This window comes from Haliotis rufescens, unplaced genomic scaffold (assembly GCF_023055435.1).
Source record: "Haliotis rufescens isolate VD_foot unplaced genomic scaffold, xgHalRufe1.0.p SCAF_2, whole genome shotgun sequence".
Classification (NCBI taxonomy): Eukaryota; Metazoa; Mollusca; class Gastropoda; order Lepetellida; family Haliotidae; genus Haliotis; species Haliotis rufescens.
In genome coordinates, this window is record NW_025963890.1 from 75,647,450 (window position 1) to 75,664,549 (window position 17,100).

The 17,100-nt window shown below is 46.2% G+C and overlaps 1 protein-coding gene across 15 annotated transcripts in view; it reads left to right on the forward strand.

The window, feature by feature from the left end:
- LOC124147601 (cAMP-specific 3',5'-cyclic phosphodiesterase 4C-like) overlaps window positions 1–17,100 on the forward strand; it is a 592,292-nt gene that overhangs the window by 495,155 nt on the left and 80,037 nt on the right. For 10 of the 15 annotated variants that reach the window (XM_048400565.1, XM_046518271.2, XM_046518269.2 and 7 more), the window contains one exon: window positions 5,288–5,326. The exons of 4 other annotated variants lie outside the window; for them this stretch is intronic. In XM_048400565.1, the coding sequence (XP_048256522.1) occupies window positions 5,288–5,326 (39 nt within the window). The remainder of the gene's footprint in view (window positions 1–5,287; window positions 5,327–17,100) is intronic. One more of the 15 variants, XM_046518266.2, reaches the window with a different exon arrangement.

Sequence of the window (17,100 nt, forward strand, 5' to 3'; positions counted from 1 at the left end):
GTTGTACACCGCTGTCTGCTGGAATGTTGCTCAGTGCCGCGTTAAACAACCACCAGACATGCAAACATACCTCCACACACAGTTGTACACCACTGTCTGCTGGAATGTTGCTCAGTGCCGCGTTAAACAACCATCAGACATGCAAACATACCTCCATACACTGTTGTACACCGCTGTCTGCTGGAATGTTGCTCAGTGCCGCGTTAAACAACCATCAGACATGCAAACATACCTCCATACACTGTTGTACACCACTGTCTGCTGGAATGTTGCTCAGTGCCGCGTTAAACAACCACCAGACATGCACACATACCTCCACACACTGTTGTACACCACTGTCTGCTGGAATGTTGCTCAGTGCCGCGTTAAACAACCATCAGACATGCAAACATACCTCCATACACTGTTGTACACCGCTGTCTACTGGAATGTTGCTCAGTGCCGCGTTAAACAACCACCAGACATGCACACATACCTCCATACACTGTTGTACACCGCTGTCTGCTGGAATGTTGCTCAGTGCCGCGTTAAACAACCATCAGACATGCAAACATACCTCCAGACACTGTTGTACACCGCTGTCTGCTGGAATGTTGCTCAGTGCCGCGTTAAACAACCATCAGACATGCAAACATACCTCCATACACTGTTGTACACCGCTGTCTGCTGGAATGTTGCTCAGTGCCGCGTTAAACAACCACCAGACATGCACACATACCTCCATACACTGTTGTACACCGCTGTCAGCTGGAATGTTGCTCAGTGCCGCGTTAAACAACCATCAGACATACAAACATACCTCCATACACTGTTGTACACCACTGTCTGCTGGAATGTTGCTCAGTGCCGCGTTAAACAACCACCAGACATGCACACATACCTCCATACACTGTTGTACACCGCTGTCAGCTGGAATGTTGCTCAGTGCCGCGTTAAACAACCACCAGACATGCACACATACCTCCAGACACTGTTGTACACCGCTGTCAGCTGGAATGTTGCTCAGTGCCGCGTTAAACAACCATCAGACATGCACACATACCTCGATACACTGTTGTACACCGCTGTCTGCTGGAATGTTGCTCAGTGCCGCGTTAAACAACCACCAGACATGCACACATACCTCCAGACACTGTTGTACACCGCTGTCTGCTGGAATGTTGCTCAGTGCCGCGTTAAACAACCATCAGACATGCACACATACCTCCACACACTGTTGTACACCGCTGTCTGCTGGAATGTTGCTCAGTGCCGCGTTAAACAACCATCAGACATGCAAACATACCTCCACACACTGTTGTACACCGCTGTCTGCTGGAATGTTGCTCAGTGCCGCGTTAAACAACCACCAGACATGCAAACATACCTCCACACACTGTTGTACACCGCTGTCCGCTGGAATGTTGCTCAGTGCCGCATTAAACAACCACCAGACATCCAAACATACCTCCATACACTGTTGTACACCACTGTCTGATGGAATGTTGCTCAGTGCCGCGTTAAACAACCACCAGACATGCACACATACCTCCATACACTGTTGTACACCACTGTCAGCTGGAATGTTGCTCAGTGCCGCGTTAAACAACCATCAGACATGCACACATACCTCCATACACTGTTGTACACCACTGTCTGCTGGAATGTTGCTCAGTGCCGCGTTAAACAACCACCAGACATGCACACATACCTCCATACACTGTTGTACACCGCTGTCAGCTGGAATGTTGCTCAGTGCCGCGTTAAACAACCACCAGACATGCAAACATACCTCCAGACACTGTTGTACACCGCTGTCAGCTGGAATGTTGCTCAGTGCCGCGTTAAACAACCATCAGACATGCACACATACCTCGATACACTGTTGTACACCGCTGTCTGCTGGAATGTTGCTCAGTGCCGCGTTAAACAACCACCAGACATGCACACATACCTCGATACACTGTTGTACACCGCTGTCTGCTGGAATGTTGCTCAGTGCCGCGTTAAACAACCACCAGACATGCACACATACCTCCATACACTGTTGTACACCGCTGTCAGCTGGAATGTTGCTCAGTGCCGCGTTAAACAACCACCAGACATCCAAACATACCTCCACACACTGTTGTACACCGCTGTCTGCTGGAATGTTGCTCAGTGCCGCGTTAAACAACCACCAGACATGCAAACATACCTCCATACACTGTTGTACACCGCTGTCAGCTGGAATGTTGTTCAGTGCCGCGTTAAACATCCACCAGACATGCAAACATACCTCCATACACTGTTGTACACCGCTGTCAGCTGGAGCCATCACTCTGTAAGCTGGTGTACGTAGATAGATATTATTATGATGGAACCACATGGTATTGTTGAGGATAGCGCCAGAGTTGTTTTCTATACTGTTGAAAGTATTAGTATTCTCTAAGGATTTGGCACAACTGTCATGACTGACACTGATCTGAGAAATCAGTGGAAGCCATTTCAAGAAGAATGAAACTGTCAGTTGATGATACATTAAGTGGAGCAAAGCAAGATAGTCTTGGAGTAACGATCAGACATGTTGCTTCCCTTGTGTTTCGGCAGGGTAATGAAGTGGCTGAGGTCAAGGTTCTTTTCGCAGGCTAGATAAACAATGATTGTTTGAAGTTTGTTCTTGTTAAATATCCTACATGATAAAATTAAACATTTTTTCTAAGCTATGACCTGGCTGATTTGGTGTCACGCCTTATCCCCCAGTAGCCTTGAACATTCTAAAGAAATTACAAAAGGAGACCAATGCCTTCCATTCTTAATTTTGGATGGGCTGACTGACTTTGGTGCAGTTGTCCACTGACCTACTGACCAACTGGCTGTGCAGGGTCCACTGGCCTACCGACCAACTGGCTGTGCAGGGTCCACTGGCCTACTGACCAACTGGCTGTGCAGGGTCCACTGGCTGTGCAGGGTCCACTGGCCTACTGACCAACTGGCTGTGCAGGGTCCACTGGCCTACCGACCAACTGGCTGTGCAGGGTCCACTGGCCTACTGACCAACTGGCTGTGCAGGGTCCACTGGCCTACTGACCAACTGGCTGTGCAGGGTCCACTGGCTGTGCAGGGTCCACTGGCCTACTGACCAACTGGCTGTGCAGGGTCCACTGGCCTACCGACCAACTGGCTGTGCAGGGTCCACTGGCCTACTGACCAACTGGCTGTGCAGGGTCCACTGGCCTACTGACCAACTGGCTGTGCAGGGTCCACTGGCCTACTGACCAACTGGCTGTGCAGGGTCCACTGGCTGTGCAGGGTCCACTGGCCTACTGACCAATTGGCTGTGCAGGGTCCACTGACCTACTGACCAACTGGCTTTGCAGGGTCCACTGGCTGTGCAGGGTCCACTGGCCTACTGACCAACTGGCTGTGCAGGGTCCACTGGCCTACCGACCAACTGGCTGTGCAGGGTCCACTGGCCTACTGACCAACTGGCTGTGCAGGGTCCACTGGCCTACTGACCAACTGGCTGTGCAGGGTCCACTGGCCTACTGACCAACTGGCTGTGCAGGGTCCACTGGCTGTGCAGGGTCCACTGGCCTACTGACCAATTGGCTGTGCAGGGTCCACTGACTTACTGACCAACTGGCTGTGCAGGGTCCACTGGCTGTGCAGGGTCCACTGGCTGTGCAGGGTCCACTGACCTACTGACCAACTGGCTGTGCAGGGTCCACTGGCCTACCGACCAACTGGCTGTGCAGGGTCCACTGGCCTATTGACCAACTGGCTGTGCAGGGTCCACTGACCTACTGACTAACTGGCTTTGCAGGGTCCACTGGCCTACCGACCAACTGGCTGTGCAGGGTCCACTGACCTACTGACCAACTGGCTGTGCAGGGTCCACTGGCCTACCGACCGACTGGCTGTGCAGGGTCCACTGACCTACCGACCGACTGGCTGTGCAGGGTCCACTGGCCTACTGACCAACTGGCTGTGCAGGGTCCACTGGCTGTGCAGGGTCCACTGGCCTACTGACCAACTGGCTGTGCAGGGTCCACTGGCCTACTGACCGACTGGCTGTGCAGGGTCCACTGGCCTACTGACCAACTGGCTGTGCAGGGTCCACTGGCCTACTGACCAACTGGCTGTGCAGGGTCCACTGACCTACTGACCAACTGGCTGTGCAGACCCTAGTTTTGACCATATTCGTATATTCTCTCAAAAGGTATTTTAAACAAACTTCTCTGAAAATGCCAGACTGAGTCAGGTGAACTTTGCATGTATTTTTCTCCATATGAGGAAATATTTTGTTCAAATAAATAGATTATTAAATATTTGAATATCAACACTGACATCAACTTTTGTTAAACAGATGTCTTTGATGACATTTTAATTTGTTGGCTACATATCCAGGTGAGCTATTTGACCTAATCAACCTTGAGAACATTTTTTATCATTGTTTACTTTCTTCATCTTGGCTTAGTGACCAAGACAATATTGGCCTGGCAAGAGGCCTACTCATAACAACAAAGAATCCATTTACTTGTTACAAGTACTTTTCTTGTACTATGTGTTATGACGTGTAATGAAAGATGAATCTGACAGATTATGTACAGATGTTGTATGTTAATTTCAGATCAGGTTTATAATAATCAAGCTTTAAAATATTTTGTAGTGCTTTTAGAAATACTTATAAAATTGTCATTGTCACATTACCACAATCATCATCACCATCATCATTATCATCTCACCATCACCATGATGTCATAATCATCACCATAACAGAGCTACAGATAAGCAGCGTATTTGCGTAAAATACCCCCCAAAATATTCAAAACACAATTACTTTCAATTAACTTGCGTACAGAACGCATGCATTAATTGAACACCTCAAATCTATAACAACAGCACAGGTAAATACCCAATGAAGCTTTTTCTGCATGCGTACAAAGGAGCTGATTTCCGAAACACAATTACAAGCTAATGTACTTTCCGAGTCAAGCCTATATATTTAGAACAGTTATATACATCTAAAACATTCTTTAATATTTATTTTTAATATCTTAAAATGATCACTAATTTTGGGAAAAGCCCAATAGAGTGATGAATAGATGAGTGACAAAATATTGGTTACCCAATGAAAAACGTAATAACCCAATTAAAATAGAAACCCAGGAGTAAAATCTCAAAAAAAGTTATCTGGAGCTCTGCATCATCATCATCATCACCACCCCCATCTTTGACAGTGTGACTTATCATCATTGTTTAAGTAGGAGAGGTGACATACAAACCTACGTAGACTTATCATCCACGTCCTGTTTCTGCCTTTCAGTAGTCATCCAATCAGTAAAGTTCACCGAGAACACGACAGGTAAAGTTGTTGTCTGCTAACAATGTGCCGGCTATGACTACCTCACACACTTATCCATTGCATGGTGTTCTACTAGCCAACATGCTGTTGCAGTACTAACATTGTGACAAGCTGTACATTGTGTCTGATATAGCATTTTATTGACCAGGCCCATTCAAAGCATGTAGAATAGTGTTGTACATTATTGATTTAAGTATCATTTTGATAACTATATGATGGCAGGCAAACATTGCATGGTTTGATTTGGAGTAGGTAGTTTATGTATCAACTTTATGTAGAGTGACAATAACACTTTGTGAGACATTGATAGATGAAACATTATATGACAAACATATCTTGTTTTTTTAGATGTCGGTGAATTATAACTCAATACCTAGTTTTAATTTTTTTGTAATATATTAAATTTAGGTGTTCTGCTTGACCATTCAGACTGCATAATTGGCTTCTCATTTAAATTCCCAGACAAGAACTTGAACTTTGGCATCTTGCAATAATATGTATCTTGTGCAAATCATGAGGATTTAGTTAAAGTGTTATGTCCTCAGTATTTAGGCAGAAAATATTGAAATATCAATGCTGATAGCAACTTTTGGTTTTGTTGACATTTTACTCTGGTCACTAATTACATATCCAGGTGAGCTACAGTGCCGTAAAAATGTATTTTTTTGATTGAACACAGATCGAAAGGTTCATTTTGAAAATTGTATTCCTGTCATTCATTTATGGCATAAGAATTTACAGAAACCTTTCATATCAGACTTCATAAGCATACGTGTCTTGTTTCTCATGAAGTGTTTAAAACAAATGAGGAGCTGGGTCCATTTTAATTGTATTATTTATTCCGATTTACCAGCCGCTCTAACCTAAATTCACAATTGTGCTAAATGAAACAATGATATTAAAAATTTCTTGGTTTCCACAATCACAATCTGTAGTACATGTACATATTGTCAGAGCAGGTTACATAAACATGGAGGAATCAGCTGATCCGAGGTTAGCATGCAGTTTTTTATACAATTTTAGGATTGAGGCAATATTTGGACCAATCAGTGATGAGAAATCAGTTGTTTTTTGTGTGGCTTCATATAGAAAATGAACACAGGTTGCTTGTTGAGAATTGGAAAGTCACTACTGGACAGTCCAGTGTGTATACTGTTGAGTGGAGTGGAGTCCTGCACCGAACCATTGGGTATTTATTTTGCAGTAGCATAACTAGGCTAATTGTAAGTGTATAACCAAGCCAATGTTATGAGGGTGCGAAAGGGTCAGATTTTGGGGCATGCCTAATTGTGCATTATTTGCTTACATCACAAACCATCTGACCCTAATATCCTAAAGTACGTAAAGATTCCGATTTTCAAGTTAGACAATGAATATCATGTTTGAACAGTAGAGTTCAAATTAATAATTTACCATCTATGCAAAAATTTAGCTTATTTAGGTTTAAAACAAATTATGCTGCTACAATGGTAGTTTCGGCCCTGTTTTCGGGGGGCTGAAATATTTTACCAAGGAATTATGATAATAGCTCAACAATATGATACATGATACATTTCATTTGTATTTGGAGATATAATATTTCAAATAACTGGATCATCTTCCCATCAGATGATCTGAAACTGATACCAATCAAAATTGTGACTGAATTTGATGTCACTTTTCTTATTATCTGAAAAATAACATCAAATTTAACATTTTGGAAATAGATATTTTTTTACATCACAACTTTGCAGTTTTCCTGAAATATTGCTTCATGAGTGTTTCCCCTCGTGACTTGAATAAATATACTCTATACAGCCCTGATATGTAGAGATATGCAGATGTACAGAAGTACATGCAGGTACATGAAACACAGACACAAAACCAGTTGTCAGGCAAAGGCGCCCATGACAAGGTCAGCCATATTCAGTGAGACATGACTCTGATATATAGAGAATCTCACGCGAGTGTCTTTTGATATCAAATATATCAACACGAGTTGATAAAAGTGGAAACATTCCGAGGCTTGCCGAGGATTTTTGCCACTTTTATCAACGAGTGTTGATATATTTGATATCAAAAGACACAAGGGTGAGATTTTATTTATCATCCAACATCATTCTTCCAGCCCTTTCAATTTGTTGACAGTAATTAGCAGTGACTTCAGTGTAAAGAAGTACTGCTATCAGCTTCAGTAGCAGAGCCATTAGTGATGTCATTTGATTGTGACGTCATGGTAACCAGTGGCGTCACAATGGTCTGCAAAGCATTGTGATGTAATTTCATTGCAGCGATATCTACAGTGTAGATATCCCTTGATCTCACCCAAGCATGTCTCCTGTGTGAGCCGGTGTTGGATGATAAGACTGGTTTGTCAGCCCCCTTCCTGTTCTCGCGGGTTTCACCAAAGTGGTAAACGTCTGAGACCGACATCACTTCTGGTTTTCCTCCCACATGAAGCTGACATGCTGTGATATAACTGGAATACTGTTCAAAGCAGCGTTAAACCCAACTCACTCACTCAGTCCTCCCTAATCAAGCTGTTTAAAGATGGTACTGGTTGTCACCCTGCCTGGTGTATGGCGTTAAAGGAATAAAACAAGGCCTGGTCGGCTAGGAGTCAAGTCATTGTGTCCTGATGGTGAATCATAGCAGTTAGCCCATGCTTCCCGTCAGTCTACTTGGTTCACAGACTGCAATGACAGAGCTGGAATATTGCAGAATTCAGCATTTAACAACATTGACATGTAGAAGGTTCTCTCCCAGAGGTCACACTTAACCTTTCTTGGTATGATTTTATGTGCATGAGGATAAACTTTCGGCAAAAGAAAGTATACACCTGTGTTTGATGGTGGCTAGGAGTGAAACAAATAAGAATTGTTTTTTGGTTTGTTTGTTTGTTGCTTAGGGCCACACTCCGCAATATTCCATCTATATGACGGCAGTCTGTAAATAATCGAGTCTGGACCAGACAATCCAGTGACTGATATCATGAGCATCGATCCATGCATCAACCGAGTCAACGAGCCTGACCACCTGATCCCATTAGTCCCCTCTAATGACAAGCATAGTGGCTTTTTACGGCAAGCATGGGTTGATGAAGACCTATTCAACATCGAAACAGACGACAAACAGGATCAGGTGGTCAGGCTTGGTTGCACTTGGCTGATGCAAGTCCCAACTATCTGTACTCGATTCTTCACATACGTATCCCAATTGCACGGATCAATAATGTCAATCACTGGATTATCTGGTCCAGACTCGATTATTAACAGACTGCCGTCATATAGCTGGAATGCTGCTGAGTGCGGCATTAAACAACAAACGAACGAACTATATTCAGAAATAGCCCTCCCCTGTCACACATCTTCCCAACCCTGGGACGGATCAAACATGTGCTGTAGTCACTGCATGGTTAATAGCTCACTAGACAATTTGCCTTCCAGAATAATTGCATGTGATTGTGCAGGTCATGCATGTGCAGTTAGAAAATAAAGTAAAGCATTTTGTGCATCATACAGGTTCTTTGAGATTCTGCAGAGATTCTTTGACGCAGGAGAGTCTTCTTTGATATTGAATAATGAAATCAAATATTCAATAGGAACCTGAAATTTTATTTTTAGGATGGAAATTGTGTTAAGAGTGACTGACAAGATAAAATGGCCTGTGATTGTATTCTTAGTCTGTCAGTCAGTTGTATTACCATGACTTTCACGTTCCTTCATGTCATTTGTTCAACATTTGTCTCCGTGATACTGGATATGTTCAGAGCTGCTGTGACTTGATGTAAAATCAGATTGTGAAGATGTGGGGAACGTGAACATATCATGGAAGGGGAAGTGTAGTTCAGAGGGGCTTTCACTTTCTGTCCCTCGTGCGATCAGTCTCGTTAGAAGGAGATCTGACTAACGATTTGATACTTCTGTTAGTCGTGTTCTGACAGCCCTCTGCAGGATGTCCTGACATGACCTTGGTCTGATGTCACTGTCTGTCAGTTTATCAATACCCAGAGGCAAAGTAGCTGTGATTATATAAATGTATTGATGACTCACAATTAATCATAATTTACAAAATGATCAGTCTTTTGTGGACATGACAAACCAATTGTAAGATGAATGAGGTAAAAAAATAAAGTCATACTTCAAATGTTCTGTCACATTCAAAATGGTACGTAGGCACCAAAGGGGAATGAACATAACCATTGATTCCAGATAGCTTTTGTACGAAACGCAAATTCTTTGGAAATGTGCATTATTGTATTTGCTTGATTCTAAATGTCAATTGTTTTGTTACACTGAGTGTATGAAAGAGCAGAGAATATGAGAGAGCATTGAGGGTGTGAAAGAGCATAGATTGTGTGAGAGAGCATTGAGAGCGTAAGAGAGCATTGAGAGTGTAAGAGAACATTAAGAGTGTGAGAGAGCATTGAGAGTGTTAGAGAGCATTGAGGGTGTGAAAGAGCATAGATTGTGTGAGAGAGCATTGAGAGTTTGAGAGAGCATTGAGGGTGTGAGCGAGCATGATGAGTGTGAGAGAGCATTGAGAGTGTGAGAGAGCATGGACAGTGTAAGAGAGCATTGGGAATGTGAGAGAGTATTGAGGGTGTGAGAGAGCATTGAGAATGTGAGAGAGCATTGATAGTGTGAGAGGGCATGGAGGGTATGAGAGGGCATTGAGAGTGTGAGAGATCATGGAGGGTGTGAGAGAGCATTGACAGTGTAAGAGAACACTGGGAATGTGAGAGAGCATTGAGAGGGTGAGAGAGCATGGAGGGAGTGAGAGAGCATTGAGAGGGTATGAGAGCATTGAGAGGGTGAGAGAGCATGGAGGATGTGAGAGAGCATTGAGAGTGTGAGAGAGCATTGAGAGGGTGAGAGAGCATGGAGGGTGTGAGAGAGCATTGAGAGGGTGAGAGAGCATGGAGGGAGTGAGAGAGCATGGAGGGTAAGAGAGCATGGAGGGAGTGAGAGAGCATTGAGAGGGTGAGAGAGCATGGAGGGAGTGAGAGAGCATGGAGGGTGTGAGAGAGCATTGAGAGTGTGAGAGAGCATTGAGAGTGTGAGAGAGCATGGAGGGTGTGAGAGAGCATTGACAGTGTAAGAGAGCACTGGGAATGTGAGAGAGCATTGAGAGGGTAAGAGAGCACGGAGGGAGTGAGAGAGCATTGAGAGGGTGAGAGAGCATGGAGGGAGTGAGAGAGCATGGAGGGTGTGAGAGAGCATTGAGAGTGTGAGAGAGCATTGAGAGTGTGAGAGAGCATGGAGGGTGTGAGAGAGCATTGACAGTGTAAGAGAGCACTGGGAATGTGAGAGAGCATTGACAGTGTAAGAGAGCACTGGGAATGTGAGACAGCATTGACAGTGTGAGAGAGCATTGAGAGGGTGAGGGAGCATGGACGGTGTGAGAGAGCATTGAGAGTGTGAGAGAGCATGGAGGGTGTGAGAGAGCATTGACAGTGTGAGAGAGCATTGAGAGTGTGAGAGAGCATGGAGGGTGTGAGAGAGCATTGACAGTGTAAGAGAGCACTGGGAATGTGAGAGAGCATTGAGGGTGTGAGGGAGCATGGAGGGTGTGAGATAGCATTGAGGGGGTGAGAGAGCATGGAGGGTGTGAGAGAGCATTGACAGTGTATGAGAGCACTGGGAATGTGAGAGAGCATTGAGGGTGTGAGGGAGCATGGATAGTGTGAGAGAGCATTGACAGTGTAAGAGAGCACTGGGAATGTGAGAGAGCATTGAGTGTGTGAGGGAGCATTGAGAGTGTGAGAGAGCATGGAGAGTGTGAGAGAGCATTGAGAGTGTGAGGGAGCATGGATAGTGTGAGAGAGCATTGACAGTGTAAGAGAGCACTGGGAATGTGAGAGAGCATTGAGTGTGTGAGGGAGCATGGATAGTGTGAGAGAGTATGAAGAATACAAAAGAGTGTCGACAGTACGCGAGAGCATTGGGAGTACAAGAGAGTGTGAAAATAGAAATTAAGACAGGAAGAGTAGGACAGAACGCCAAGAGGGACACCCCCAGTGGCAAGTTCGGCACATGTGGAGATGTCTGGGAGCAAGGCTGAAGTCAATCAATCGCTGATTTGACAAGCGATCGGCCATCTTGACCTAGGCAAGAGCGTATGCAAGGCAATGAGTCCATCCAACCTCACTGGTCAATTTCTGCCTGCAGGCGATCGACCGCTTAAAGCCATCAGCCAGGATAATCAGTTCAACCATGACGCAGTTTACGATGAAATGACGTAAATTTTGAATTGGTTGGAATGGAATCCTGCGGATGAATAAGGAACCGTACTTGTGCAAGTGTTGTGACTGGGGCACAGAGACAGGGAACGACAGGGCATTGATTCGCTGTGCGTCAAGAAATTCCGCCACTCGCAAAATGGAGGCAGCGCTTTAGAAAATGATTTATAGGAATTTGTAGCGCTTGCGATACACCAAATCTTTTAACGACAGTGTAAATATAGTTCAATATTGATCTGTCTTTATAAGTACTGCAGTTTGCGTAATTCGTCATTTGTTCAATTGTCCTGGCATGGAGGAGGTAGAATATTGTTCAATAGTTTCAAGATGACCGCGTTTGGTGTGTGGGTGTACAAGTGGTTACTGACTGTCATCAGATGCATGTTTGTTCCCGATTGTCAGTTGCACAATCATTATGATTAGCCAGCCTCTTACATCTTGTGTCTTTTAATAACAGTCAGAAAAAACATCTCATTCTGACCTTAAAGTTTGCTTTTTGTAAAATACAGCTTGCAAGTATTTTACTGGCACATGTTAGGACATAGGAAGCCCAGCGGTTGAAGCATCAGCTTGTCCCACCTACTGGTGTGTTTGATTCCTCACATGGTGCAGTATGTGATACCTAGAACACTTTAAATGTGGACATTAGGGCTGGGATGAGTCAGAGTTTACAGCCGGGTTCCCAACCCTGTTGCCCAACACTACCCTGGTACCCGCTGTAGGTCTCAAGAGTTGGGTACAAAATGCCCGAATGGGAATTGTTTTACCAGACCTCTGACAAAAACATTCTTGATACATGTAAACACATGCATAAAACAATCTGATCATGCATACACTGAAGTTGAGTGAAGTTTTATCTTCATTCAAACATATAAAAGTCAGGAGGAATGTACAAGTCAGAAAATAATGTGAACATAACGACTTGTAGTGTAACCATGGAGTTTTATTGTTACTGTCATTAAACAATATATCACATGACTAACCACAGGTCCGGGTAGTCCTGAGGGTATCCGGGTCCTACTCAGGACCTACCTCACCCGAGTTACCCATCCCAGCCCAGCCCAAGTGAAAATGGATCTTGATACTCTCCACTGAAATCCTGTTGGTTGATCTCCATACGACCTTGACCAATACAAGTTGCTCCATTTCATCGACATCCATTATGAAGGCAGTATATGTTACTATGCTGCAGACCACTGCTGTTTGTTAGGCACTGAAGTATACATGGTTTTCTCATTTAGCTAAATGGGATTCAATATCAAAAGTCTGTAGTGTGTATTTACTTCAATTAATCAATACATAAATAAAAAAAGAAGTTTTTATCTGGGCCAAATCTTGGAAAAAGGATGTTAATTTAAAAGTTTAGGAACCAAAAATTAACAAAACAGTGAAAACATTAAACGTTATTTTATTATGACTAAAAATGTGAAAAATGTATAATATTTATCAGGCAGAGAGAGAGTTCATTTTAACAAAATTAGATGGATTGATTCGGTGGTTGTGGGGTGGAATACAATAATGCCCAAATCATCTTCCGAACATTACATTCGTCATAAAAGGCAATGCAGTGGGGATATTTTATGAATGAGAGTCAGTGATGACGCCAGGTCATCACAATAATAGGCTGTCATAGTGTTTGAAAGAAATGATATTGCCGGGCTGCATCAAGCACCCACAGACTTTAGAACCTGCAGGCCCTCATTTAAATAAACAGATCAACACTTTAAAACTATGGGCCGACACAATATCTACCTTCCATGATATCTACCTTCCACGATATCTACCTTCCACACTATGTACCTTCCACGGGTCTATGTGCAGGCACTTATTTCGAACACTGGTTCGATGTGGTCTGAATATTACTGACTGTGGCTTTAACAACATGTGTGCGACTCCAAGACATAGCTCCTTTATCCCTGGAGGCAGAGCTGGCTGGCGTGGGCAGGACAATCTTGCTGTGTCTGTAGGGGATTTGGTTCGGTCTACTCAGACTTAATGTGAAGATTGAGGGGAGGTAAAAAAAGGTTTAATATCGCGATTAACATTATTGCATTTTTATAGCAACATGCATGCCACCTTTTAGCGCCTTTGGTATGATGCGTTAGGGGATTGTTCGAAGAAGAGTATATGTAGCAGTAACATTGTACTGCTTATGTGCTAGTTCCTGTACGGTGCCAGGAATCATTAGACCTGCAAGTGTGTACACCTGGTAGACTAAAAAATCTGGTCTCCATATGCACAGCATTGCCAGTTATTTTTAGACAATCCCACATTATCTAATTGAGTTAAGTATTCTTCACCAGTAAAATCCAGGCATACCAAGGTCAGAATTCAGGCCTGTTTAAATCTCTTACTTTCTGACAGATAATCACCACGATTGGATTTTCAGGACAAAAATGTTCAGGTTTGATGGAAGGAAAGGGCCTCAGGAAAGCATCTTATCATGTGGAATTCCTACCTTGAGAAATTCACTTTGCAAGTCAAAGGTAGTTATTTCCTAGGGAAGCACAGTCCGCCAGTGTACAGAGGCAGCTAGAGTGTGGTGGGTGAAATGTGGTTTGGGTTAAGGGTTCTTCAGTGTATAGAGAGAAAATCTGAAAGATAGAGAACGTTTCTTCCATTGAAACAGGGAGGAATCACAGCCAAAGATAGATAACTCCATGCATTTCTTGGTAAGATAACTTGCATTCAATGGCAAATCACAGGACTGTCTGGAGGATGACCAGGTCGTTCCTGGTTCCCGCAGAGATGACACCTTGCGCTCTCAAACTGTCAACTACAGGCCAGAACACCCACTGGGGGCACCATCTCAAACCTCACCCTAGTGTCTGTCCTGGTGGTGGAGGGGGAACCATCAGTATCTCCAACCTCACCCTAGTGTCTGTCCTGGTGGAGGAGGGGGCACCATCAGTATCTCCAACCTCACCCTAGTGTCTGTCCTGGTGGAGGAGGGGGCACCATCAGTGTCACCAACCTCACCCTAGTGTCTGTCCTGGTGGTGGAGGGGGCACCATCGGTACCTCCAACCTCACCCTAGTGTCTGTCCTGGTGGTGGAGGGGGCACCATCAGTATCACCAACCTCACCCTAGTGTCTGTCCTGGTGGTGGAGGGGGAACCACCAGTATCTCCAACCTCACCCTAGTGTCTGTCCTGGTGGAGGAGGGGGCACCATCAGTATCACCAACCTCACCCTAGTGTCTGTCCTGGTGGTGGAGGGGGCACCATCTGTATAACCAGAACCTCACCCTAGTGTCTGTCCTGGTGGAGGAGGGGGCACCATCAGTATCTCCAACCTCACCCTAGTGTCTGTCCTGGTGGAGGAGGGGGCACCATCAGTATCTCCAACCTCACCCTAGTGTCTGTCCTGGTGGTGGAGGGGGCACCATCTGTATAACCAGAACCTCACCCTAGTGTCTGTCCTGGTGGTGGAGGGGGCACCATCAGTATCTCCAACCTCACCCTAGTGTCTGTCCTGGTGGAGGAGGGGGCACCATCAGTATCTCCAACCTCACCCTAGTGTCTGTCCTGGTGGAGGAGGGGGCACCATCAGTATCACCAACCTCACCCTAGTGTCTGTCCTGGTGGTGGAGGGGGCACCATCTGTATAACCAGAACCTCACCCTAGTGTCTGTCCTGGTGGTGGAGGGGGCACCATCAGTATCTCCAACCTCACCCTAGTGTCTGTCCTGGTGGAGGAGGGGGCACCATCAGTATCTCCAACCTCACCCTAGTGTCTGTCCTGGTGGTGGAGGGGGAACCATCAGTATCTCCAACCTCACCCTAGTGTCTGTCCTGGTGGAGGAGGGGGCACCATCAGTATCTCCAACCTCACCCTAGTGTCTGTCCTGGTGGTGGAGGGGGCACCATCAGTATCTCCAACCTCACCCTAGTGTCTGTCCTGGTGGAGGAGGGGGCACCATCAGTATCTCCAACCTCACCCTAGTGTCTGCCCTGGTGGTGGAGGGGGCACCATCAGTATCTCCAACCTCACCCTAGTGTCTGTCCTGGTGGAGGAGGGGGCACCATCAGTATCACCAACCTCACCCTAGTGTCTGTCCTGGTGGTGGAGGGGGCACCATCAGTGTCTCCAACCTCACCCTAGTGTCTGTCCTGGTGGAGGAGGGGGCACCATCAGTATCTCCAACCTCACCCTAGTGTCTGTCCTGGTGGAGGAAGGGGCACCATCAGTATCACCAACCTCACCCTAGTGTCTGTCCTGGTGGTGGAGGGGGCACCATCTGTATAACCAGAACCTCACCCTAGTGTCTGTCCTGGTGGTGGAGGGGGCACCATCAGTATCTCCAACCTCACCCTAGTGTCTGTCCTGGTGGAGGAGGGGGCACCATCAGTATCTCCAACCTCACCCTAGTGTCTGTCCTGGTGGTGGAGGGGGCACCATCTGTATAACCAGAACCTCACCCTAGTGTCTGTCCTGGTGGTGGAGGGGGCACCATCAGTATCTCCAACCTCACCCTAGTGTCTGTCCTGGTGGTGGAGGGGGCACCATCTGTATAACCAGAACCTCACCCTAGTGTCTGTCCTGGTGGTGGAGGGGGCACCATCAGTATCTCCAACCTCACCCTAGTGTCTGTCCTGGTGGAGGAGGGGGCACCATCAGTATCACCAACCTCACCCTAGTGTCTGTCCTGGTGGAGGAGGGGGCACCATCAGTACCTCCAACCTCACCCTAGTGTCTGTCCTGGTGGAGGAGGGGGCACCATCAGTACCTCCAACCTCACCCTAGTGCCTGTCCTGGTGGAGGAGAGGGCACCATCAGTACCTCCAACCTCACCCTAGTGTCTGTCCTGGTGGAGGAGGGGGCACCATCAGTGTCACCAACCTCACCCTAGTGTCTGTCCTGGTGGTGGAGGGGGCACCATCTGTATAACCAGAACCTCACCCTAGTGTCTGTCCTGGTGGAGGAGGGGGCACCATCAGTATCACCAACCTCACCCTAGTGTCTGTCCTGGTGGTGGAGGGGGCACCATCAGTACCTTCTACCTCACCCTAGTGTCTGTCCTGGTGGAGGAGTGGGAACCACCAGTATCACCAACCTCACCCTAGTGTCTGTCCTGGTGGAGGAGGGGGCACCATCAGTATAACCAGAACCTCACCCTAGTGTCTGTCCTGGTGGAGGAGGGGGCACCATCAGTATCACCAACCTCACCCTAGTGTCTGTCCTGGTAGTGGAGGGGGCACCATCAGTACCTCCAACCTCACCCTAGTGTCTGTCCTGGTGGAGGAGGGGGCACCATCTGTATAACCAGAACCTCACCCTAGTGTCTGTCCTGGTGGAGGAGGGGGCACCATCAGTGTCTCCAACCTCACCCTAGTGTCTGTCCTGGTGGTGGAGGGGGCACCATCAGTATCACCAACCTCACCCTAGTGTCTGTCCTGGTAGTGGAGGGGGCACCATCAGTACCTCCAACCTCACCCTAGTGTCTGTCCTGGTGGAGGAGGGGGCACCATCTGTATAACCAGAACCTCACCCTAGTGTCTGTCCTGGTGGAGGAGGGGGCACCATCAGTATCTCCAACCTCACCCTAGTGTCTG